Genomic DNA, 24,734 nt, shown 5'->3' on the forward strand with positions numbered 1-24,734 from the left:
CCCTACCCCCGGCCCCCTTGCTTGGACCACACCCAACTCGGACTTCATTTTGATGTCAACTACACACATGTGGGACGTCCCGCGGTGGCTCACCTGGTAGAGCGCGTACCACAAAGGCTAGTCCTTCACGCAGCCGACCCGGGTTTTAGCTTAAAGGCCCAATTATACTCCATTTTCATCCGTAAATAAGGGCGTCCGTTTCAAACGGTGTAATCGTCACTGCCCACATACTTCCATGCGTCTTTCACGTTGGTATCATGTTAAGCAATACATCCACCAGTGGGCAGTAGAGAGTCAAATGTATGAGTGTGTGTGTAGTTTTCCTCCGTTTCATGCGTATCCGTAAGCTTTCAGATGACGGACAGAAAACGGACGAAATGAACGCAGAGTACGGACAGAAGGCTCTGTCCGTCTCCGTCTCCGTCTTTAGCGTGGAGTATAATTGGGCCTTAAGCCGACCCGCGCGCGGTCCTTTGCCGCATCTCATCCCCCTCTCTCTCCCCACCTCTCCCGTCTGCCCACTGTCCTATCCAATAGAGAGCCAAAGTGAACGTCACTTCCTGCCTTTCTCTCTGTACCAGCGTCAGAAAAATTACAACAGTGGTGAACGGAGACGGACGTTACTTTTTTGATCCCGTTTGAATTGTGCCATGGGGTACACATAAATTTGGTCAATCTAAAAGATAACTGTGCAGGTCAAGAAAGTCACAGTTTGTGGTAAAACTGTGGCACTATTAAGTTATAAATCAGAAAGACTACGCGCACAACCAGTCGCATAAGTGACGTCTCTCCCGCCAGTCCATGTTGTTGATGGTGTGACGTATATTGTGCGACACGAGGACGTAGTCGATTGACAAAACTAAACCTTATGCTTCAGTTTCAGGACAAACTGCGACTTTCTTGACATGCATAGTTATCTTTTAGAATTGACATGTGTACCCCGTGACACAATTCAAATGGGATCAAAAAAGTTACGTCTGTCTCCGTTCACCACTGTTGTGTTTTTTCTGATGCTGGTACAGGGAGAAAAGCAGGAAGTGACGTTCACTTTGGCTCTCTATAAAGGCAAAAATGCACAAAAAATATCTTAAAAAAATCTAAACATCTGTAAAGTTTCGTGACTGCATCTTGTTATTTCATGTTACACGACTACATTTTTGTTGAGGTGCTTAACCATCAATGAGTCCAAAATGAATAGAAGAGATTTCCCCACACTTAGGTCTACTGTAAATCTATGCAAATTCAAAACTTCACTTTATAAAACTGAAGTAGCCTACCGTATTCACGTTATGTTATTTAAGTGAAGTATTGTGATTGACAGTATTGCGTAGTAGCTGCACAGTATTGTGCAGATGACAGTGAGATGTGAATTTGGTTCTCTGAATCCTCTGCAGAGGGGCATGAGTAACCAGCAGATCACGGCTATTCAAAGGTTAAGCCACAGCCTCACGCTGCCCCCTACTGCTGAGAAGTAAAAATACATTACAGTACATTTCTCTTGTTGAATACATAACGTGACCACATTTTATTGTGTGTGTGTGTGTGTGTGTGTGTGTGTGTGTGTGTGTGTCTGTGTGTATGTGTGCGGCCTCAAATAGACAATGTAACCTTCCTCATAATCCACCGTGCCTAAATCAAGCAATGCTGTTTACTCCATCCATCACCAACTAGGAATAGACACTGACACGCCACCCGTGACCAAATCTGAGAAAAAGTGTAGCCAAAATGTAGCCTAACTTCTGAGCATTATTTAGCCCCCTTCCCAACAAGCTAGTTGGACATGGTTGACACCAATGGATTCCTCGGGTCTTTTAGTTTAATTAGAGTGCGCACGGATGACAGCAGGAGGGTGTCTACCCACTAATACATGAGCCTGTGAAATCCCATCACAGAGCCAGTGAGCGAAGTCTCTGCGTTGACGGAGGTTTGCCAACCACTCTATCAGCATAGCACACAAACAGCTGTTGCATGCGTACATGCAGGGCAAAGACAGTGCAGTCTTAGCTCCCTGTCACCGCCATGGGGATGAGGATATAACGCATCCCGCTGAATCGACCTAGACCTCTATGAACTGTTCATGTTCTTAGGCATGAAGGATGGATTCTGCATGAGCCTGGTGCTACTCAGATCCCCACGGACCATCAAACAGCTGGAGTGGACAGAGCGCACAGCAGTCTTGATTGACAACAGCTTGAGAGAGATCTGGCCAAGGGGTTTGAATGGCAGCAATGACCTCCAACACCCATGCCAGATCCCCCTGAGGTGTAGAGGAGCGGCCAGTCTTGAGTTAAGTTATGGTTAAGTTAAATGACATCACTGGTCCACAACTTGACTCAAGTCAACTGTCATAACTGTCAAACTAAATGAAGGACTGCAAAAATGTTTGCAGTTTTTAGATATACTGCTGATGTTGTAATGATACAAAGCTGGTTGAAAATCAGTGGAGTGTTCCTAAGTGAAATCACATTAAATTATATTATCATAGAACATTTGTATACATTCTAAATCTGTCATAGACTTTATGACATCACTGATGATGTCACAATGTCTATGACATCATTAGTGGGTATGGTGACATCACAGGCAAGGCAAGTATTTGTATATCACATTTCATACACAGAAGCAATTTAAAGTGCTTTACATAAAATTAGGTAAGATGGCGGCATTAGAGGAGCCAGAATTATCTCAGGTGCAGACGGAAAAACTCCTCCAATTTCAAGACCTGACTGGTTTGGAATCAATGGACCAATGCCATTGGACATTAGAACAGTATAATTGGAATATAGAGGCTGCAGTACAAGACAGACTCAATGAACAGGAAGGAGTTCCAAGTGTGTTTAACCCTTCACCATCCGGACCGTTACAGGTCAATACAGCAGCCCATAGAGGATATAATTCCCTCTTTGTTCCGAGGCCACAGCCCAGGGGATTACTAGGGTGGAGTTACTACTTGATAATGCTACCTTTCAGATTGACATATCACACACTTCTGGACGTATTCAGGTTTGCCCTGCGCTTCATCAGGCCAGATCCTCGAGGTCGTGTCACAGACCCTGTCGGAGATGTTGTGTCTTTTATTCATAGCTTTGAGGAGAAGTATGGACGGTCACATCCTGTATTCTACCAGGGAACATACAGCCAGGCACTGAATGATGCCAAACGCGAGCTCCGCTACTTGTTAGTGTATCTTCATGCAGACGATCACAAAGACACCGACGAGTTCTGCCGCTCAACGTTATGTACAGAAGTGGTCATAGCCTTCCTCAACACACGAATGCTCTTTTGGGCATGCTCCACCAGCAAGCCTGAGGGATACAGAGTGTCCCAGGCAATGCAGGAGAACACCTACCCATTCGTGGCCATGATCATGCCCAAGGACCGTAAGATGACAGTGGTCGGCAGACTCGAGGGCCTCATCCAGCCAGAGGATCTCATTAACCAGCTCGCCTTCATCATGGATGCTAACCAAACATACCTGATGTCGGCACGCCTTGAACGCGAGGAGAGGAACCAGACCCAGGTGCTGAGGCAGCAGCAGGACGAAGCCTATCTGGCCTCTCTCCGCGCCGACCAGGAGAAAGACCGAAAGAAGAGGGAGGAAGAGGAGCTGCTGAGGCAAGAGATGCAGAAGGTCCGACAGAGAGTGAGGAGCGAGGAGGGGAGACGACGGACGCTGGAGGAGGAGAAGGAGAGGAGATCAGGGTGTCTTCCTCCAGAGCCTCCTGCAGATGATCCAGACAGTGTCAGAATAGTGTTAAAGTTGCCCAATGACACACGAGTAGAGAGACGATTCCTCTTCACGCAGTCTCTGACGGTAATACATGACTTCCTCTTCTCTTTGAAACAAACCCCAGAGAGGTTTCAGATAGTCACAAACTTCCCCCGCCGAGTCTTGCCCTGCCTTCCAACCGAGGAGCAGCCCAACCCACCAACACTGAAAGAGGCGGGACTTAGCCGCTCCGAGGTCCTATTTGTTCAGGACCTTACGGACGATTAACAGATTGCATACCTCCCCTACGTGAAAAACATGTTTTGCCCATTATGCACAAGGGATCATTGAGATCCCAATAACCTGGAAAGTCTGGAATTTGATCAAACTAGATTATCAAACCACTTCGCGGCCTTCAAATCTAGTTTTCTGGGAATCCGGGCGGGACTGTGTTGTCTGTGTTGTGTGTGTAAGGTCTGTGTGTGTTCTGGGCGGTTCCTAGCAGGACACTCCCCCAGTTTAAAGTTAATCGAACGAATGGTTCTCGAGCAAAACCACTTTTTTTTGTTGCCAGTGAGTGGCACTATGCAGAATTGCACGAAATCCGGCACTGCACTCCATCAAGTCCGTCTAAGCGCACTCCCCAAGTTTGAAGTCGATTGGAGGAACGGTTCTCGAGATTTAAACCGCTTTTAGGTGTTTGCCAGTAGGTGCCACTATTGCGAATAGCACGAAATTGGGCACTGCACTCTGTCGGGTTCCCAACAACGCACTCCCCAAGTTTGAAGTCGATCGGACAAACGGTTCTCGAGATAAACCACTTTTGGTGTTGCCAGTAGGTGGCACTAGGTCGAGTCTCTGTTTAGGGGGGTGGGGGTGTCTGTGTGGGCGTTAGGAGGTTGTCACAAAATGTGATGCAAATCGTGACTCACAGACACCGCCTGCGGCCAGCCCGCCCGCACATTACACTAGATCTATGTCCACAGCTAATTACCTGGCTCCACTGCTATACAACAGGGAGAAGACAGAGAGTTGTGTCTATTGACATCTGAGATTCCACCAGAAGTCTCCATCCGATCAGTCCTGTTTGATGATAGACTTGATATAGGGGCAGTGGTTCCCTAGTCTCTCCCCAGACTCAAATATTACGTTGAATCGCTGCACTCCGCATACTACATAAATGAGTCTGTGCCACTTCACAGCCACTGCTGGTTTTTGAAGGCGGGTCTAGGGGGGTTGAAATTTAATGAGTGACAGGTCGTAGCACCAATGAGAGAGCGGCTCGAAAAATGGGCTGCGCCTCACTCGACAAGGAGTGTCCCAGACCCAGAGAGAGCTATGCAGCATGTAGTAACGTAGTGTATCAGTGTAAACTCTCATGGGTCTGGCGTTGAGACTAGTGGTTCCCAAACTGGGGTACTTGAGAGAAAGGGGAAATCGAAAAATGTAAGAATAAATCATGAAAATAAATTGAATCTGCTCAGGAGGCACTAATTGTAACGCTTTCACTCCATTCCTTATTTTGCTAATTTATATTCTTCAAAGGGTGGGTTATCATTCATTCATTGCATCATCATCTTATTATAATAAGAGGTGTGTGTGTGTGTGTGTATGTGATGTCATCAGTGATGTCAGTGATGATGTCATTAACTCATTCACCGCCAATGACGTCTTTGACGTGTTATCAGCAATGGCCTTCCCCGCCAAGGACGTGTTTGACGTGTTTTTGTTTTTATTGGTGCAGCGCCTGCAGCAAACACTTGCCCAGCCTGTCACACAGACACAGGTCCCTGCATTCAAAGGGTAGCCGACAGCACGCGATCAAACACATACCGCAGCTGTTGTTTTGAAATTGAGCAAGAGGGAAAGCAGAGAACGGGTAACGCTTCCTTGTGCAGACAGGAGAAACGCCGAGCTGGAGTTGCCTTCCTCTGTGCCAGCCAGGAGAAAATGGGAGAAAGTAATCAAGAGATGTGTTTGATCATCGGAGGAATGAGGAAATGATCGATCAGTTTGCGAGGGCGGTGAGGACGTGTTGAATAGCCGAGGGGAAAACGGGAACGATCATAGATATGACAGGGAGACATGGACGAGGACGGTGTACCAGAACAAATCAAAATAAACACAGGAACAGCTAGGCAGCAGCGGGCAGAAGGCACTCACAGCAGCCCGCTGTCCTTCTCAAGAGCTCTTCAGTTGATTCATGAAATCGCTGGGCTGCTCGCCCTCCAGTGTTGCTCCTGGCCAATCCCAGCGCCACAGGGCGTGGTTATTGCTTATCCTATGTTGGGTTAGAAATCTAAAAGGGGGATCGTGTGTGTGTGTGTGTGTGTGTGTGTGTCTGTCTGTCTGTCTGTCTGTCTGTCTGTCTGTCTGTCGGTGTGTCTGTCTGTCTGTCTGTCTGTCTGTCTGTCTGTCTGCACACTCACACCGAGTAAACTGTATTGTTGAATGTAAAAAAAAAGCACTTTATGTGTGTATATATATATATATATATATATATATTTTTTGTCATTTGTGTCCTAACGAATAATATTTACATGTCTGATGTCAATACAGTTCAAAATAAAAGAATTGAGAGTGAGTTATGCCTGAGATTGTGCCCTTTTACAAAAATGCTTTTTTCTCCCTTTTCTCTTCCCAGACAGGCTTTTTTGGTGAACATGGGGTGTATAAAAAGGGTTATAAGTAGAGTACAGAACATGCTAAAAGCTAACTTTCTTTTTGGGGGTGAAAGTAGAGACTTAGATCTTCATTTCGAGGTATTGGACATCACTGTAGTCCTAGTACAGAATTTACTGTGGGTCTTGAAAGATGACCAAACATTATGGAAATACTTGGCCTGTGCCAAAAATGCCAGTCAGATATTGGCAGTGAATGAGTTAATGATGTGATGTCATCAGTGATGTCAGTGATGATGTCATCAGTGATGATGTCATGTTCCAGACCAGGGGGGCCTAACCCTGGTCCACTAGTATGCTATAGTTTTCTCTAAAAGTTTTCTAAGCCAAGTGTTGTAGTCTGGTAAAGGGGTTATATGTAAGGGATAATGTATATTGAGGCGGTGATTACGGGGGAAATAATGACCGTCAGGTGATGATTGAGCCCGACGCGCAGCGGAGGGCTTAATGATTCACCTGGAGGTCATTATTTCCCAGTAATCACCGCCTCAATATACATTATCCCGCTTAGAACACGGCCTACAACTAAATCATTCAATAATCTGACAAAAATAATTATTCAAATAGATTTTTTAATAGCGTTTTCAACGACAAAGCGGTTTCATTCGTAATTGGCACACAAGACACCACAGCTGCAACTGGTTGGCCTAATTAGTAGTGCCTTGCTGACAAAAGGCTCTTATCAACTGATTAATCCAGGTGTGGCAGAGCAGCGGTCGGTTGTCGAGAAATAATGACCGGTGAATCTTGTTGATTGACCAATCAGAATCGAGTATTCAAGAGAGCCGTGTTCTAATATGATATAACAAGGCATGCTTCTCTTTTAGTGCGAAAAAGAAACTTGTCGCTGCTACCTTTTTTATATACCAGTATTAGATTATGGTGATGTCTTATACATGAATGCCTATTCCATTTCATTATTATGCTGGACACTGCCTACCATGGTGTATTAAGATTCATTACTGGCTCTGGCTATAGATCACTACTAACCCATCATTGCACATATGCAAAGGTAAGCTGGCCATATTTGTCTGCCCACAGGCTGCTTCGTTGGTACACCTTCATTTATAAAGCAATCACTGGTAAGCTCCCGTTTTATCTGTGTTCATACATCTCAATCACATCAAACACATCTACAGTTTACGGTCTGGAATGGACTTCTTCAGCTGCTGCAGGAAGTATATCCTCTGTTGTGGCATCTTGGTGAGCACTCTGATGTTCAGCTCACATTTCAGGTGCGGACTGATGGATCACAGTTAACACTGAGGAGTCCTTCTGCTGTGGTCTGCTGTGCAGTAACATCAAAGTTCGTCGAATTTAAACAGCCATAAGTGCAGTTATTGCAGAAATAGACTCAATACGAATTGTACAAGAACAGGAGTATGTACCAGCGGAGTTTCTCAGCAGAAAAGACGTTTTTGCCATTCTTCTGAGTGGATTTGGATTTGACTGGATCCGACGGTGATTGGCTGAAGGCATTTGTCAATACAAGTACCCCCGCCAACTGAAAACACTGGGGGAGAGGCGGAGGCCAGAGACAAAGTTGTAGAATGAAACAAAAGTGAGTCCACGGATCCAGATGGTTTACCAGGCTAGGAGGGTGGGGTTGCGTTTCTCCTGTACTCAACAACAGTGGAGATGCACTGTCTTTTGAGCATTGAGCTCCAGGTTGATTTGACTGCACACCAAGTCGCCAGATGGTCAATCTCCCACCTGTACGCAGACTCCTCTACATCAGAGATGAGCCCTATGGTGTCATCCGCAAACCAGGAACTTGACTGACTAGAGGTGCAGCTGTTGGTGTCTACAGGGAGAACGTATGGAGAGGACGCCGCCCTGGGCAGCTCCGGTGCTGATGGTCCGAGAGTCAGTAACATACTAACCCCCAGCCTCACGTGCTGCTTCGTGTCAGTCAGGAAGTCTGTGGTCCATCTGTAGATGGAGTCGGGCACGCTCAGCTGGGAGAGCTTCTCATGCAGCAGGGACTCCACTTAAACCTCCGGTTCCTATATAGTGAAACTCATGTGGGCTCTCTTCTGGCCAGAGGGGGGTGCTCCATCCTCACTGTTTAAAGGTGGGGAAGGGGGGAGGCTTTCATCTCCTCCTCCCCTGTCTGCGTTTTTTCAACATGGCGGGGTCACAGAGAGAGAGCGGCAGGGCAGCGTTAGTCGTCTGCGCTGTCATTTTCCAAGACCTGAAACGTTTTCTTCCCCTTCCGCTGGACATGATCCTCGTTCCTCCTCTCCAACTCCACAATCTGGGCGATGAACTCAGTTTCTTCCTCTCCACTGACAGCGATGTTGAGTCCGGTCACAACGTTGAAAAGGTCATACTCATTCATTGCCTCCTTCACTCCTCTCTTCTGGAAGAACGTAGAAACGTTCCTGCAGTCTCTGAAGAGGAACTCCAAGCCATGGGGATGGGTGGGCTCAACAGACTGACTGACATCTATCAGCCACACCTTGCCGTCATGCCACAGCATGTTGTATTCGCTGAGATCAGCATGAACCAGATTACACTGCTGATGCAGCTGCTGCATCATATGTAGGACCTGGTAGTAGGCCTTCTCCATGTCTGCGCTCCCCAACATGGCATCCTTCAGTTTGGGGGCAGGAACGTGTTCTCTTCCGATGAATGAAATCACCAGTATGTTTTTCTTCAACACCACCACCTCCGGACAGGGGATCCCCGCTTCCTTCATTCTAGTCAGGTTGTGCATCTCCTTCTCTGCCCAGAGTTGGATGATCTTACGCGAGTTCAGTTTGCTGAAGTGATTTTTGAAGCGATAGTCATCTTTGATGTACCGATCTCTGTTCTTAAACTCATTGAGTGTCGTCTTGAACACCTTGAGGACCACCTCGTCTGGAACAAGCGGATGCTGCAGGCTCCCTCCCTTGGCATGGAAGACAACAGACTCTTTTCCGGTGCTGATGCAGCCGTTAATGCTATCCAGCATGCCGCCATTCACCATCTTGTACATCAGCAGGCGAGTGTGGCGGTCGACCGCTTGTTCAGCAGTGGAGTGCTCCTTCTTCTCATGCAGCCTGGCGCTGCGGCGCTGCTCCTTCTGACAGTGATGCTTCAGAGAGTTAAAAGCCTGATTGGAAAACTTCAGATCCATCCCCAAACTGTCACCAACATGGACCTCTGGAGCAAAATTGTCCATGCGGGCGATGTTCTTGTGCCCACACACCCCCTCATGATGCTTCGTCACAATGTTCTTGCCTTTCCCTGTGAATCCCTTCTTGGGCACAGTCTGTGGTTTCTCAGATCTGTAAGGGTCATCTCTGGTGTCCTGCCAGTCCACCTCGCTCTCAGAACTGTTGCTGTCTTCGTATGGATGGAACGTACGGTAGTTTTCAAAGGAGATGGACACTTTGCTGTCTCCGTTGAACTTCTTCTCCAGGAGGCTGAGCTGGGTATCGAACTCCTGGTCATACTGCATCTGCAGCATCTGAGCCAACATTAGGTCGCTGGTCGTCTCGGTGTCCTCACCTAACAGATCTGCCCCAGGGTCTGGCAGTGTGGGGAAGGCGTTCTCCTCATCCAACTGTCTGGCGAGCTGCTCGCTCATCACCTCAGCCATAGAGCAGAAGAGAGCCGGTGGGGCCACCCAGCTGCACGGGCTCTGAAGCTTTGGTGTTTCTGTAACTCCTACCTGATCCATGATTACAACTTCAGCTGTTCGGAGCAGATAGGCGAGAAATGAGACACAAAATTATAAATTGTACTATTATACTAACTACGCCTATCATCAGTGATGTCATAAATGACATCATCAGTGAATTACTCACACACACAAGGCTATAGTTCAGTGATGATGTCACTGATGATGTCATCAGTGATGTCATACATAGGCATTGTGACATCATCAGTGATGTCATAAATTCTCACACACACACACACACACTCACACACACACACACACAAGGCTATAGATCAGTGATGATGTCACTGATGACATCACTGATGACATCATCACTGATGACATCATCACCGTTATCCGTTCCTGACTGAATTAATGACTATATGGCAGATATCTCTTGGTGCATGCCTAAACAGGAATTGGGCGTGACTTTGGCTCTCGATTGTGTGCCGATGATGTCACAATGTCAATAGTCACTCGGGCAACTCGAGCAGTGTCTATGACATCATCAGTGTCTGTCATAAATCACTGATGACAGACACGCCAGAATTTCTGCACTTTCTGTCAAATCCCAAAGCCAGAGAGCCACAAGGAAACGGTTTGTCCTCATCCACGCCACAGGATGGCACATTGGTTTCACAGAAACCCACTGAAGGCAACAGCGCCTGTATCCTTCAATTTCTATGGCATAGCTGGGAGCCCTTCTGCCAACAAGATATGCAACGACCTGAGGACAACGAGGGCGAGACTCCTGGAGATGTTCACCGATGTCACCTGCAACCCTGAGATCATGGAAATTGCCACAGTTGCTTACTTCTCCCTCCTACAAGGCTTCATCACATGCTTGGATGGAACCACACAGGAGAACAAGATGAGGTTCATGCAGAACTTCAAATGGACTGACACCTTGCAAGGAAACACACCAAGTGCACAGCAGGATGCAGTCTTTGATATAGTCTCCATGGCTTTCAACGTGGCCGTCTGGTACACCAAATTTGCCTCGAGGCTAGCTGGGAAGGAAAACGTAACAGAGCCTGAGGCGAAAGAAGTTCACCGGAGCCTGAAGGTTGCTGCAGGGATATTCAAAAACCTCAAGGAGGTCCACATCCCTCACCTCATCACCCCACCTGAGAAGGGCCAAGACCTGGAGCCCAGAGTGATTGGTGCATATATCATCCAGTGCCAAGCAGAGGCACAAGAAGTGACAATTGCCAGAGCGATTAAACTGAAGCATAATGCCACACTTATCGCAGCTTTGGCCTTTGAGACAGCAAACTTCTATCAAAAAGCTGACCAGACACTGAACACTTTGGAGCCAGAGTGCAGTAGCAAGTGGAGGAAGTATCTTCAGCTGAAGGTGCACTTTTACATGGCCTACGCATACTGCTATCATGGGCAGACCCTGTTGGCGAGTGACAAGTGCGGTGAGGCTATACGATCTCTCCAAGAAGCAGCAAAGTGTTACTCCTGTGCCGAGGCCCTGTGTAAAGAGTATCGTCAGACCAAAGGCCCGGGCAGCACGGCCAAACCCTCCAAGCAGCTGTTCTTCCTCAAGCTGGGCGCCCTCATCAGAAACACCCTGGAGAAGCTGCAGAGAGAGAACAGTTTCATATACTACCACAAGGTTCCAGAGGAGCCCCCCCAGCTGGAGCTGAAGGCCAACTATGGTCTGGCTGAGGCGGTGGCCTTCGAGCTGCCGGCCCTGAGTGAGCAGTGCACGCCTGAAGTCTATGCCACCTTTGACCTGACCAAGGGGGACAAAAATGACATGGCCAAGCATGAGGAGGAAGTGAAACCAGTGAAGGAGCCAGATTTGAAGCCTCAAAAGGACACAGGCTGTGTCATCTCCTAAACCTTCTGTGGATGCCATTTTCCAATCATGCTATACTGCCTATAGTGATGGCATCCATTTCCTTTACATCAAAAGAAAACCTAGCCTGTTTAAAACCATCCTAATTCGTGATCTCACATTCTGTTTGGCTCTACGTATCAGTCTGGACTCCAAGCCGTCCACAGTCATTTCAGTGGGTGGGAGTACTTGCCTTGACAGACAACTCCTTCAGCCAATCAGCGTGGCAAAATCCAGTCCTTCAGCCAATCACCATCAGATCCATTCAAATGCACTTGGAGCATTATTTAGCTCCCTTCCCAACCAGCTAGCATGACATGGTTGGTAGCAATGAATGCCTTAGGTCTTCTAGTTTAATTTGCCAGTATCTTCAACACACACACACACACACACACACACACACACACACACACACGTATCTCGGGAACCGTTTGTCGGATTGACTTCAAACTTGGGGAGTGTGCTTAGGGGGACCTGATGGTGTGCTGTGTGCTGTGCAAGTGTGCGTGTGTGTGCGTGCGTGGCGGAGAGGAGTGAATGGGGAGAAGGGGAGGGAGGTGAACAGGCAGTGCACTACAGGCACTAGTGATAATAATAATAACTACAAAAGTGCACTCAGTGGAGTGCAGATCTACGCCAGGCATCGCTACCTAACCATGACCAAACCGAAACTGAACTGCGAAGAGAACTGCTTGCAGATAACAAGGCAACATGAAAATTGTTGAATTGAGTTTGGCATACGGCCAAGAGTGAACGGCACATATTGTGCTTATAGCCTGTCTTACAGTAGCCTATGTATTAAAGCTTGTTCGATTCAGTTAACGTTGGAGAAAGGGCGCTTTAAAAAAAAATAAAGCAACAGAATGCCCCCTCAAAAAAGCAATAGCATTACAGTAGGGCAGGCCACTGGTTCCCAAAATGTGGTCTGTTAAAAATAAAATAAAAATAAAAATGGGAAATGCCCTGGCGGACCACCCTGGCTAAATAACACTGCAAAGTTAGGCAAAATTTTGGCAAGGAAAAAAAGAAAAAAAAAAAAAAGGGGGTCCTTTTTTCACAGCCTAAGGCCTTGGCCACACTGATCCGTGGTGTCTGTCCGTGTGCGTTCATTTCTCTGTTCACTTCCATTCATTTTCAATGACAACTGTCCGACTGTCCGTGGAGCACTCAGAAGCGTACGTATCCAGAAAATTTGCATACGTTTTGATGGACAGAAAGTTGAAGAGGGATGAACTTTTTCTGGATGGACGTATCGGATGGTCGGATGGTCGGATAGTCACTGTCCGTTTAGCCAATCAGAGTCGAGGTCTCGAGAGGAGGCGTTCCGAGATTTGTTTCAACTTTTCAAAGAAGACGAGGCGGTGAACGAGGCTATAAGGGATTCCCCAGCAAAATGAGTAAAATTGTGTGATTTCACTAGGATTTCAGTGACTAGAAGTTAGTCCAAGGGGAGAATGTAGTGCATATACTTCTCCAGTTATCTGCACATGATCTACATGATATTATACTCGCGCTGTTCATGTCATTTGCATTGAGTCACATTTCCAAGGAGCTGCACGCAGGCTGCGCAGGCAGGCTCGCCGGCCGCGGAGCAGCCCCGGTGCTTTCGGCGAGGGGTTTGACGTAGACTCAGTTCTCATGCATCGGACAGACATCTGTCCGTTCAATAATTCTGTCCATTTTCTGACGGATCAGTGTGGCCAAGGCCTAGTGGCCGTTCACACCATACACCGAAGCAACGCTCAACCTAAGCTCAACCTATGCTGAACCCACAAGTTTCATTTAGGCGTCCTTGTTAACAGGCAAGGCCATTCACACTACCCCCGCGTGTGGCACGCTGAAGCCACGCTCACGCCTTGCTCAAGCAATCGTTCAGGATTCAGTCCTATTTTCCAAGCGTGACACGTGAAGCTTGAAGCTGCCAGGCATGAAGTCAATGGGAGTTGCGGGCAGGTTCAAGGCGCGCCGAGGAGGCGCTGAGAGTAAAAGAGAAGGCTTCTTGTGTGAACGGTTAGGCGTCAGCTCAGCTTGAGCCTGCCTCAAGCTTGAGCTCTGCTTATGTTGGGCGTCCTGTGTGAAGTCACACCTGGCGCTTAACATACACACGTGAAATTTTCTATGGTCTCCGATTCTAAATATAGCTGAACCATTTGGTTTGACCCAGTAAAACTATTTTTATAGGCATTTTACGAAATGTCTATGGGAAAATAAATTGCGGAAGAAAATCTCTGGTACAGTGCTGAAGCAGGAAGTGACGTTCACTTTGCCTCTCTATGTGAGATCCTGAAAAGCGATATTAATATTATTATTAGTAGTAGCCTAGTAGTAGTAGTAGTAGTATTAGTATCGTGCTACTTTACGAATTGCATTTTTAATAATGGACATCACTTGCCACCCAGAAATGCTGATGAGTTGTGCCAAACAAACGTTAATAGCCTATCTGAAATTTTCGCTTATATTTTGACATTCTGAGTGAGAGCAGAATTAGCACAAGAGTTTGATGTAACTATAATGCATGTCGTGTTAAAGTTGTGTGAACTGCCGCAGTTTTTAAAATGTAAACAGAGTCAAGCCTGCTAGAGCAGACACTCACGCCTGGCGCCACTTGGGCTCCATAGGGTCCCATTGCCGTTGCCACCAGTGATGCGGTTTGTTTACCAAAATGCTGCTCGGCTGATCCCTCGTATATGTCACATGTTTGAGATTATGTGCAAAATAAATCAGCATTGTTTTTTTGTGGAGTGCTCCTTGAAATAATAATATACCAAAAATATTCAGACATGTTACGTTTTTGGTCTAGGTAAATTATCTACCTGGTCGTTTCCTGCATAGTCTCGCTCATGGTCTCGCTGGCCAGCCTCCTCTTATCCCTTCCTCGGACGAAAGCGACGGAAGGGAGAGAAGGGTGGCCCCGAGATTGACTATTTCCTGCATAATCTGTTCCACACTCCAGTCCAATTGGTGGCAGTAATGCACCTTTAAGTTGGTGAGAACCGCCACTCTAAAGAAGAAGAATTCAAACTCCTACTTGTTTGACCGGGAAGAAAATAACGCAGTAAAGTTGGACGAGTAGGGACGCAGCGCTGTGTAAGTACGGTAGATTAAATGCCAGATTTGGTCTGTAGACAGAAAGACAGGCAGTGAGGGGTAACGTTGGCTGTTATGATCTAAACGCGGATTGCTATAGTAAACAAAACAAAGGCTAACGTTAGCAGCTAACCAGCCCTGAGGACAGGCACGCCAAACCCCATTCAAAAAACTGACAGTTCACTGCTGCCTTGGTCATCGGCGCACAGATACCTCGCAAGTAGTGTCAGCTTTTACAGTCACATTGATTGTCCTTGAAATGAAGTGTTCTGGAAGTAATTACTGTAAAATGTAGGCTAAGTTATGTGTTGCATGTGTGCAATTCTAACTAAGTAACTAAACAATCTACAATGTTGCTATGTTTATAACCGTACAGTTTATTACATTGCTTTAGCATACCGTATTTTGTTGTTGCCCCCAGCCCTTGCTGAATCCTACTACTTTTGCTAAACAGTTATGGCTGGGCGAATTGATGATGACAAGCACAAAGCACATTTTACTTTATTTACATTTTGCTTTTTTATTTTGATTATTTAACGTGATTTTGCATACATGGGCCATATCGTGATATATATTGATAGTGAGAAAAAGCCTTATGATTAACATGATATTTGATTTCAACCATATCGCCCAGCCCGAGCAACAGTCTAATCTGGGGATCAATCAAGTTCCATACTGTCTTATCTAACATGGAGTATTGTGTATTTAGGCTATCTGTTTAGTAATATTAGATCAAATATCAATTAAATCTAAATGGTTCACTCTTTCAGCAATATGAGTGAGCTGGAGGATATCACCCGCTGCATTACTGACAGGATATCATCCTTACAATGTATGCTGGAACTCTCGGTTGCTGGTACGTCACTGTGATTGGTGTACTGTATATGAGACAAATTTGATAGCATTGTCTTCTATATATTTGTATGGGAGTTTCACTTGTCCTTTTGTTCCCTCTCCACATTTAGTAATGCCTCAAAATAGGATGCAGAAACTTGGGCAAGAAGTCCTTGCCCTCAACGGACTTCTCTTTGAGTTTGAAAAATGCGTGGGCCGACAAAATGACAGACTGAAGCGTTTGAAGGTACAGTCATATCTAGCCCCGGTACTTGATGTTCCCTCGTCTGGAGAAAAACACCAGGTCAAGCAAGCTCCATTCAAAAATCTGGAGGTGTAATGTGGTACATTTCTCCATGGAGGACACTAGCTAACATAATTTATTATCTTGTTGCTACTATAATAAGGTGGTTCTGCGCACAATTGAGTCCACAATTGTTGCGCGCATGCGCAGGTGAGCATGAAGTGCACGGAGCGTGCTACAAATGAGCATGTGACCTAGAAATGATTATGCAAAGCTAAAAGTGAAATGTTCTAGTAGAAATAAAGTGCTGCTTGGTGGATTAATTAGCGTTAATTAGCATATTGCAGACAACCCCTCACTTTTAGTTTGATTTTTATGTGGTGCTGATGGACATTTCCTGTTGTCATTAAAATAAAAAGTGCTCAGAACGCATTATTCGGCCTCCGTACTGTTTACAGTCTGAACTCGGAACCCAACTTTTTTTTTTCTCCCCCAAGTGGGCCATAAATCGGAAAAGGTTGGAAGCGCTGGGCTAAGTCATATTCTGTGTTGTAAAATAATGCAGATTCCAGTAGATATGGGCCTATATTTATGTTTTGTGTGTATGTGTGCCTATCATTCCTAGAGGACTACTTAATCATGAGGGGCATTTCTTTGTGTTCCAGGATCTTGATCGGACATTGGAACATGATTTGGAGGAGCTACAGCACCTTAAGGACAACGTGCCTGCACACATGCCCAGGAAGAAACTGCCAACAATGTAAGGAAACCAAAGGATGTTCTGGTACTTTTAACTAGTCCAGATGTGAGTCTCAATCCAAGCCCTGTGTAGGACTGGATGATATGGTTGAAATCAATATCACGATAGTCATAAGTTTATATATATGACAGTTGATTTCAGTGAAGTTGTGGAGTCCACAAGGCTACATCTCTTTTGAGGTATTTAGCCACAAATGCCGTAATTCTCAGCTGGGAAGATGTGATGTGGGATCATGTGTGATAGACTGTAACTTTGTATCAGGACTTTTGATTGAGAGCTTTGAATTGAACATTGAATGTCACTGAATACTGGTTGTTGTGTTTGGTCTCGATCTGATCTCAGTGGATGTGAAGCCGCACTGAGCCAGCAGGGGGCAGTGGATCCACAGCCGCTCCAGCATGGAAATGTCAAAAAGAGAGACAAGAGCCACATCAGAGAGATAGAGTTCATCACCACGCCGGAGTTTGAGAGCATCCCTCAGTGAGTATTAACACCTCGGTAGTGTGTGCGCTCCTCCACATGTACAGGCAGACACAGAGCATAATAGCCTACATCGTCAGTGTGCCTTGCAGCCTGGTGGGGAAAAAAAGACACTGCCATCCACTGAAACACTCTCTGCACCACACGGGGAAACGTGAATTAACTGTTGTGCCAACTTCGCCAGCATTAGGCTATAAATAGTACATTAATCTTGTCGGTTATTTCGGTTAATGAGCGTCGGTTGTCGGTCAGGGGAAGAAAATCTTTTTCACCATCACAAAATTCTAATCCGAGATCACACTGATGAAGAACGGATTGAATGTGAATCAAGCACAAGCATTTTACGAAACGTCTATGGAGAAAATCCCTTTGTGTGTATGCCGAACCCGGAAGAGGGTGTGACTTTGGCACACTATTGGCGTATTGCAATGAGTTGAATTATTCTTGTTCTTGATTGTAATGTCCTTTCTCAGTAATTTTCCATTGTCTTGAAAGTGAATGCTCTGTCCCACCCAGGTACATGAAAGGCCGTATAACGTACGAGCAGCTGAACGCTGCAGTGCAGAGCCTGAATGCAGCTGTGACGGGGAAGTACAAGATCCTCCAGCAGTCAGCTAAAGCCATGAACAACAACACACGCAAGCTCCACCAGCGCTTCAAGGACGAGGAGACCAAAGATACAAAAGGTACGTTGGGATAGAAGCCACTGTCAAGGCCAGATTAGCATCCCTACGGGCCCCTGTGCACTGACAGTAACATTTTACTCGGACGAAAGAAGAAAGGAAAAAAAGTGATTCTCTCCTGATTCTAAATATAACTGAATTGCTAAGTTTGACCAAGTAAAACAATTTTTCTAAGCATTTTATGAAATGTCTGTGGAAGAATGAATGGCTCACCAGTCACCACGTGCCCGCAAGCCATCCAATAACAATTATGAGAATTAATCTTCTCAGAAACAATTTTTATTATCATTTTTGAAAAGCACTCACTTATTGGTCAATAACACTATCACTATACTTACTGTAACAACACTGTTCTCACTTTCGATGTCAGGTCAGCATTTTGTGGTGGAGGAAGACATCCGCGAGTTCACTCAGATGAAGGTGGACAAACGTTTCCAGGGGGTTTTGAACATGCTGCGACACTGCCAGCGCCTGAAGGAGCTACGAGGGGGAGGCATCACCCGCTATCTGTTACTGTGATGTTACTATTAGAGCTGCAAAAGGTTATACAGAAAAAGAACATTCAGGAACAGTGATTATTTCTCTTTCGGTAAAGCACCAATACCCTTTTAAATTATTAGAATTTGTAAGTATGAACAAGTACAATAAAGACTATTTGCTTTGAATATTGAGTTTTATCTTTTTGTGTACAAACAATGTTTCCTGGGCAGGGGAGAGACCAACCCACAGACAATGCTCATTCTATGTAGGGGTACCGGAATTACCTGCATACCCATACCTCGCATTAAAATGAAATCGCCTGTGTCTGAAATGGAGAATGGAATTAAGTCATGACGGACATAAGTATGTAATGCACCTGTATCTCTCAAGATGTTAACTTTAACTGCCTTTCCACCAGGCAGTGATACAAAACCCTCTGAAAGGAATGCTGTGTACTCAGCCTTAGGGTCACCCCCAGTGGAACACATGATGTCAGAAACACCTTCCATGTTAACCATTAGCTGCGGTGAGGGAACTGCAGGTGCAGCCAACGCGGACGGTTTGATTGGTGCACCATTCTTCTCTTTAGCTTTAAGAGCAAAACAATCTTTTTTCCAATGTCCACTTTTATGGCAAAAATGACAAACATTAGGGTCATCCTGTTTCCTGAAACCCTGTTCAGACTTGGAAAGACTTGAACCCCCCTGCCCCCTAAACCACTTTCCTGTACGAACTGAACCACCAGACTGAGGCGTATAGTCACCAACTACACCTTTGTGTGTTAAACAGTATTCGTCAGCCAAGATGGCTGCTTCTTGGGGGGTCTTCACTTTCCTCTCAGTAATATACGTAGCAATATTTACTGGCACACAGTTTTTGAATTGTTCCAGAGTAAACAACTCACAAAGCCCCTTAAAGGTCTTAACCTCTGATGCTACGCACCATCTGTTAAACTGGACTAACATATCTCTCCCAAATTCAACATATGTTTGGTGTTCCTCTTTCCTCCAATTCCTAAAACGTTGTCTGTAGGCTTCGGGTACTAACTCTAACGCACGTAACACTGTACCTTTAACAACCTCATATCTTTGACTATCCACCACCGATAAAGAAGGATAGGCCTCCTGGGCCTTACCTGTGAGGACACATTGGAGGAGTAGAGTACGCTCACCATCTGACCAACCCCTGGCGTCTGCCACACGTTCAAACAGGGAAAAGAACAAATCCGGATCTTTTTCTGAAAACTTGGGAAGTAATTGTAGGTTAGAACCAACATTAAACTGCTTTGCTTCATGAACACTCAATTTAAACTTGTCTTGCTCCAGTTCCAACTTTTTCAATTCAGTTCTTTGCTTCATCTCTTCAATCTGTTTCTTATGGTCAAGTTTAATTTGAAGCAATTCCTTTTGTTGTTCAAAAGTTAATAGCCCTGAAGAAAAAGAAAAAGTTTTACCAGACCTCGTTTCACTTGGGTTCTCATCCTCCGACGGGACCGCCTCCTCTGATAATACTTCCTTTGCCACCAAACTGTCGATCAGAACAATTTTTATCCTAAGTTTTGACTCTGTGGCACGGACAACAATGTTGTAGTGTTCTGCTATCTTTAATAGCTGCTCTTTTTTGCATCTATCCAGCACATCCACAGATGGAGCCTGAATAAAATCTTCAACTAAAGAACTCATTTTTTTTTTTTTTCTTAACGAGAAAAAAAATAAATGTGCAAAGGCTTTAACCAAAAGTAGCAAAAGACCCCAGAGCCCAACTCCCCTACCTAACCTGCCTACCAGAATCTGACTGACTGGCTCCACCCTAGACTTCAGTGGCCCTCCCGAGTCCCCCCCTCCAACAAGGGCCTCTCAGTGGTACCACCGCATTCCAGCTTATGTGGAACACAGTCTAACCCAGAAAAAAAAAACAGTGAGCCCCATATGGAGACCCACTGTTAAAAAATTATACGGGAGTTGGACCCCAAGGACCAAAGCACTTAAAAACACAAAAAGCCTGCACCGAGAGAGAAGAGAAAAAAACAAGGTTCCTATAATGCTCTCCCCCCCCCCAAACAAAATATCAACTCCTATGTGTGTCCCCCAAACAATTTCTTCCACTTAAGAACAAACAAACAACGCCTAAGTTTATCGAAACAATTGATAGAAAAAACCTAGGAGTAACAACCAAATCTACCAATAAACTAGACTAGAGTGACGAGCCCCCATCTTGTCATGAACGGAATCAATCATGACAAATATGGGAGACGACACACAGGAGTAAATGCCAAAAAACATGTATTTATTTGAAACTAATTAAACAAAGTATACCTTACTGTGCAAATGGAGTGTGAGTCATCAGTTAGATCAGTAGTGTAGTGCATGTGTGGATGTGTGAAAGTGCAATAACTAAAGTCAAAACTAACTCAAAGGAGTAAAGAACCAACAATGTTTCCTGGGCAGGGGAGAGAGACTGAATGGCCGTGACCAGCCTGCTTAAATACTCCTGAGCCAAATTGGAGTCAGGTGTGCCTCCTCATCTAGGCACACCCCTGCAGGCTGGTCCCCTCCTCCTGCACATGAACAGAGAAGAGAATTAACACCAAACACCAACAGGATGGGTCATCACACATGTCCAGCAATGTCTATGAAACCATAGGTACCCTTCAAGGAATAGTTCTCACATGTTTCTCTCTATTGAACCACACATGCAAAAAAAATTAATATCAATGCTAGAGAAAGAAGCTGACTTAATACGTAGCAGTGTAAACCAAGGAACCTATAAAGAAGGAAAATGCATCACTCACCTCACATCACGGCATTTTAATTTTGCATTGAACCATTGTCATCTCACAATGTCTGTCAGTGTGAAGGCCTAAAAACAAAATATCGCTGTACTAGTGCCCCCTGTGGGCAGATTTTTTCAGTTTTTAGCTGACCATGAAAAGTGTTCCAAAAACCTTCTCCCCAAAACACACCCCCTCTCAATTCGTTGCCCACTCACAATTGCTAGTGTGAACGTAGAATATACCCCCACAGTATGACATCATATTACAGATGATGTCATGGCCAGGCCAAGTGATGTCATTCATGGGCAAATGACACTGGTCCACAACTTCACTCAAATCACCTCACAATAACTGTCAAATTAAATGAATGTCGGCAAAACTGTTTAGTTTTCGGATATGTGTGATTATGTGCAAATTAACTCTGCATTGAAAATCGGAAGAGTGCCAGCTAGCTACCATAGCTTGTGTGTGTGACAGCTTGTGCAGACGTATCTATCTCCCGATATGTCATTTGAGCCTCCGTCTCATCACTTTTAGTGTCACCTGTCGACACTTGTCTAACCATAAAAGAGCCTTAAACCTACTGATCACAGAGCAGCTAAGCACGGTAACTGAACCAGCTATTCTGGATACATAATTAGCCAAATGAATTTCTTCTGTAGCACTTATGAAGCCTATTTGTTATGCTACAATTCTCTCGTCTACACTTCTACTTTTCTACTCTACTTGGTAATTTTGTGGTGTTTTCATGTGTCAAGCAATTTCTCATTCTCTCATCAAATACAGTAGGCCTAATAGCCTAATTATTCTTAATAGGTGTATGAATAGGAAACATGCTTTCTATGGCACTTATGATCGGCTATTTCAAATAATAAATATTCATAATGTTGAAGAGTCAAATTGATTTTAGCCAAAAAAATAATCCGGCCTCCATGTCTAATTTGAAGAAATGCGGTCCACCTAATATGAGTCTGACACCCCTGCTCTAGTCTAGATGACATGAAATTGCGTTCATAAATGCAAAACCCCTCAGCTTCCAGTGCGGGTTACTTCCCCTCCGGGCCGCTGAGGCGTCTATAAGAGCGTATGTCCCCAAGAAAGACCAGTCGCCAATGATGTCACACCGATGACACTGAGCAATTGTGATGTAATCGGTGATGATGTCATCAGTGCCGCCCTGTTAAATGGCATCAGAGAGCTCTAGTTTGTCTAGATACTCAACAATCCGTTGGGGGGTGGGGGAGGGTCTTCAATCATCAATGTACTCCCACAGGTCCTTCTCATAGCCTTCATGCACGTGCTGGAGCAGCACTTTTCGCCTGCTCTCACAGTATCTGTACTTATCTTGTACTTTCTGATTGATGTCCTGGGAGGTGTCCCGCTCGAGGTAGCCAGACAGCACCTCAGTGGCATTTTCCAGGTCTGCCTGGTTGTTCTCAAATATGATGGACTGGTTGTTCTTCTTGAGGTAGAAGGCAAAGACGTAAGTGAACATGAGGTTGGAGCGGCACTGGCACAGCACATCCATGGCCTTCATCAGAAACTGCACATTAATCCAGGAGATGTTGTGCTGCTGCATCTCCTCCATCTTCTGCTTGACCTGAGTGCAGAGATTGTGCTCAAAGCGCAGGCTCTGCATGTGGTTCATGTAGCGGTTGCAGTAGAAGAGGTACCTCTGGAGGGATGCCCTGGAGTGCTCTTGAGCATCTCTGGCTGCTTTGGCATCGTCTTCATTGTAGCGGTTGCAGTTGTACCAAGCTGAGCCATGGGGTTCCCATGGACCCAGGCAGACCCAACAGAATTCAGCTTTGCAGTTTTGGTTCAGACAAACCATGTGATTGCAGCCACCAGCTTTCTCGATGGTCACATGGCATTTTGGACACTCCTTAGTATTTGCTGCAATCCAGTTGGAGGTTTCACTGTCATCATCACATTTCTTAATCCACTTCCGCAGCCACTTACACTGGACAGGATCATGCCAGTTCTCTCCACAGTTGAAGCAGAACTGACGGCCACACTTGCACCTCACAGGCTTTGCATCTGGGTACTGGACTTTGACAACGTGATGGCAGTCCGGTGCAGGGCACCACTTTAACAGTCGATTGCACTGCACAAAACTATTTGTAATTAGATGCTGGTACTTCAACTTCACTTTTGAATCTGTTATGAGGTGCATGACTGTGTTGTCGTCAACCAAAATGTCACAACTATGAGCGGGACAAGGAATGGTCTGTCCCATTCCTTCTTCTATGATTTTGGTGGTCAGGTAGTCCCCCCAGCACTGCAGGCAGAACTTGTGTCCACATTCCAGGCATGTGAAGTTAGAGTTTGGGTAGTTTAGATAGCATATCTGACATGGCATGTCCTGTGCAGATGATCTTGTGTTGATTGGAGAACGGCTTCGGGATTTCTTACTGGGGTTGATGACGTGACACTCAGAGAAAAGCTTGTCCAGATTACCATTAAAATACCTTTCCATGAGCTTCTCTTTATCCCAGTTGAAGTGACTGAGAAGAATGCGTGCTATTGTTGCAGGATTCTGTTGTGGCTGCTCTTCTGTGCTGACACTGCTAACAGCTAGGCTATCATCTTCAATCTGGATGACTTCATTGACCTCCTTGATACACTCCACCATATGCTGTAAGATCTGCTCAGCAGTCAAAACTTCGAAGCGGTATTCGTCCTCTTGGCCTGGCCCGTGGCCACTTCCACTAGTATCACACTCGTCTCGATCACCACCGGAGACCACGGGTTCGGCCAGCTCCACCTCTACGAGCTCCAGGGTGTTGTCCTCGGGTTCCTCTTCGGTACTGTCTTCACTGCTTTCCTCGTCTTCATCGTCAAATTCATAGTTATAACCGTCGTCTGAGTCCATTCGCAGGGTGGTTATCAACTTGTGACAAGCACACCTCTGATTTATATCAGCAGTGAGTGATATCATCACAATTGCTCGGGTGACATCAGCGGAATGCCGGCCTATTAGTAGTAAGATTGTAATTGCTCGAATTACATCAATGGTGACATAATCACTGATGACATCACAATTGCTCGAGTGACATCACACATCGAGTGACAATTGATGTCATTGAGTGAATTTTGTCCGGCCACAGCTATGCCGTTTTATGTGCGATCGGGCTGAAACTTTCAGGAAGTGTAAAGAGCACCCGTTTGGGTGACCTGACGCAGCCAGATTTTTAAATTAGGTGATTGCCTTGATTACCTAATGATGTGATGTCATCAGTGATGTCCGGCCGCAGCTACAGTATACCGTTTTACTTTTATGTGGGATCGGGCTGAAACTCAGGAAGTCTGAAGAGCACCCGTGCGGTGACCTGACGGTGCCGGATTTTTTAATTAGGTAATTTAATTTCCCTAATTAGTAATTACCCAATGACTAGTGCAGTGCCCGTTTCCCCCATGCACCACCCCGTGGGCGCTTCCCCCCCACACTGCACTCCGTCAGGTCCCGACAAACGGTTCTCCAATTTAACTAAGAAGAAGATTCTGC

General features: G+C 45.6%; 1 protein-coding gene and 4 pseudogenes across 5 annotated transcripts; 3 read left to right on the forward strand and 2 right to left on the reverse strand.

Annotated features, from left to right (window-relative positions):
- Positions 1-2,656: 2,656 nt before the first annotated feature.
- LOC310793195 (FAS-associated factor 2 pseudogene) lies at positions 2,657-3,997 on the forward strand (annotated as a pseudogene). The gene has a single exon. The product of its transcript is annotated as an FAS-associated factor 2 pseudogene (transcript).
- A 4,557-nt stretch (positions 3,998-8,554) lies between these two features.
- Positions 8,555-10,057, reverse strand: LOC310792934 (serine/threonine-protein kinase RIO3 pseudogene; annotated as a pseudogene). The gene has a single exon. The product of its transcript is annotated as a serine/threonine-protein kinase RIO3 pseudogene (transcript).
- A 601-nt stretch (positions 10,058-10,658) lies between these two features.
- Positions 10,659-11,888, forward strand: LOC310793196 (BRO1 domain-containing protein BROX pseudogene; annotated as a pseudogene). The gene has a single exon. The product of its transcript is annotated as a BRO1 domain-containing protein BROX pseudogene (transcript).
- A 3,006-nt stretch (positions 11,889-14,894) lies between these two features.
- On the forward strand, positions 14,895-18,508 carry ska1 (spindle and kinetochore associated complex subunit 1). Its single transcript, XM_083654954.1, has 7 exons — positions 14,895-14,972; positions 15,743-15,828; positions 15,938-16,053; positions 16,716-16,810; positions 17,153-17,290; positions 17,807-17,976; positions 18,344-18,508. The coding sequence occupies exons 2-7, from the start codon at positions 15,747-15,749 to the stop codon at positions 18,490-18,492; spliced, it is 750 nt and encodes a 249-aa protein (XP_083511080.1). The 5' UTR covers positions 14,895-14,972; positions 15,743-15,746; the 3' UTR covers positions 18,493-18,508.
- A 3,967-nt stretch (positions 18,509-22,475) lies between these two features.
- Positions 22,476-24,101, reverse strand: LOC310792935 (E3 ubiquitin-protein ligase arih1 pseudogene; annotated as a pseudogene). Its single transcript has one exon. The product of its transcript is annotated as an E3 ubiquitin-protein ligase arih1 pseudogene (transcript).
- Positions 24,102-24,734: the final 633 nt, after the last annotated feature.

This window comes from Poromitra crassiceps, assembly GCF_964638095.1.
Source record: "Poromitra crassiceps genome assembly, chromosome: 18".
NCBI classification, from domain to species: Eukaryota; Metazoa; Chordata; class Actinopteri; order Beryciformes; family Melamphaidae; genus Poromitra; species Poromitra crassiceps.

Coding starts and splice junctions, on each gene's coding strand:
- ska1 (XM_083654954.1), top strand. CDS start 15,747: ATGAGTGAGCTGGAGGATATCACCCGCTGCATTACTGACAGGATATCA. Junction 17,291..17,806: donor GAGTTTGAGAGCATCCCTCA/GTGAGTATTAAC, acceptor TGTCCCACCCAG/GTACATGAAAGGCCGTATAA. Junction 17,977..18,343: donor GGAGACCAAAGATACAAAAG/GTACGTTGGGAT, acceptor TTTCGATGTCAG/GTCAGCATTTTGTGGTGGAG.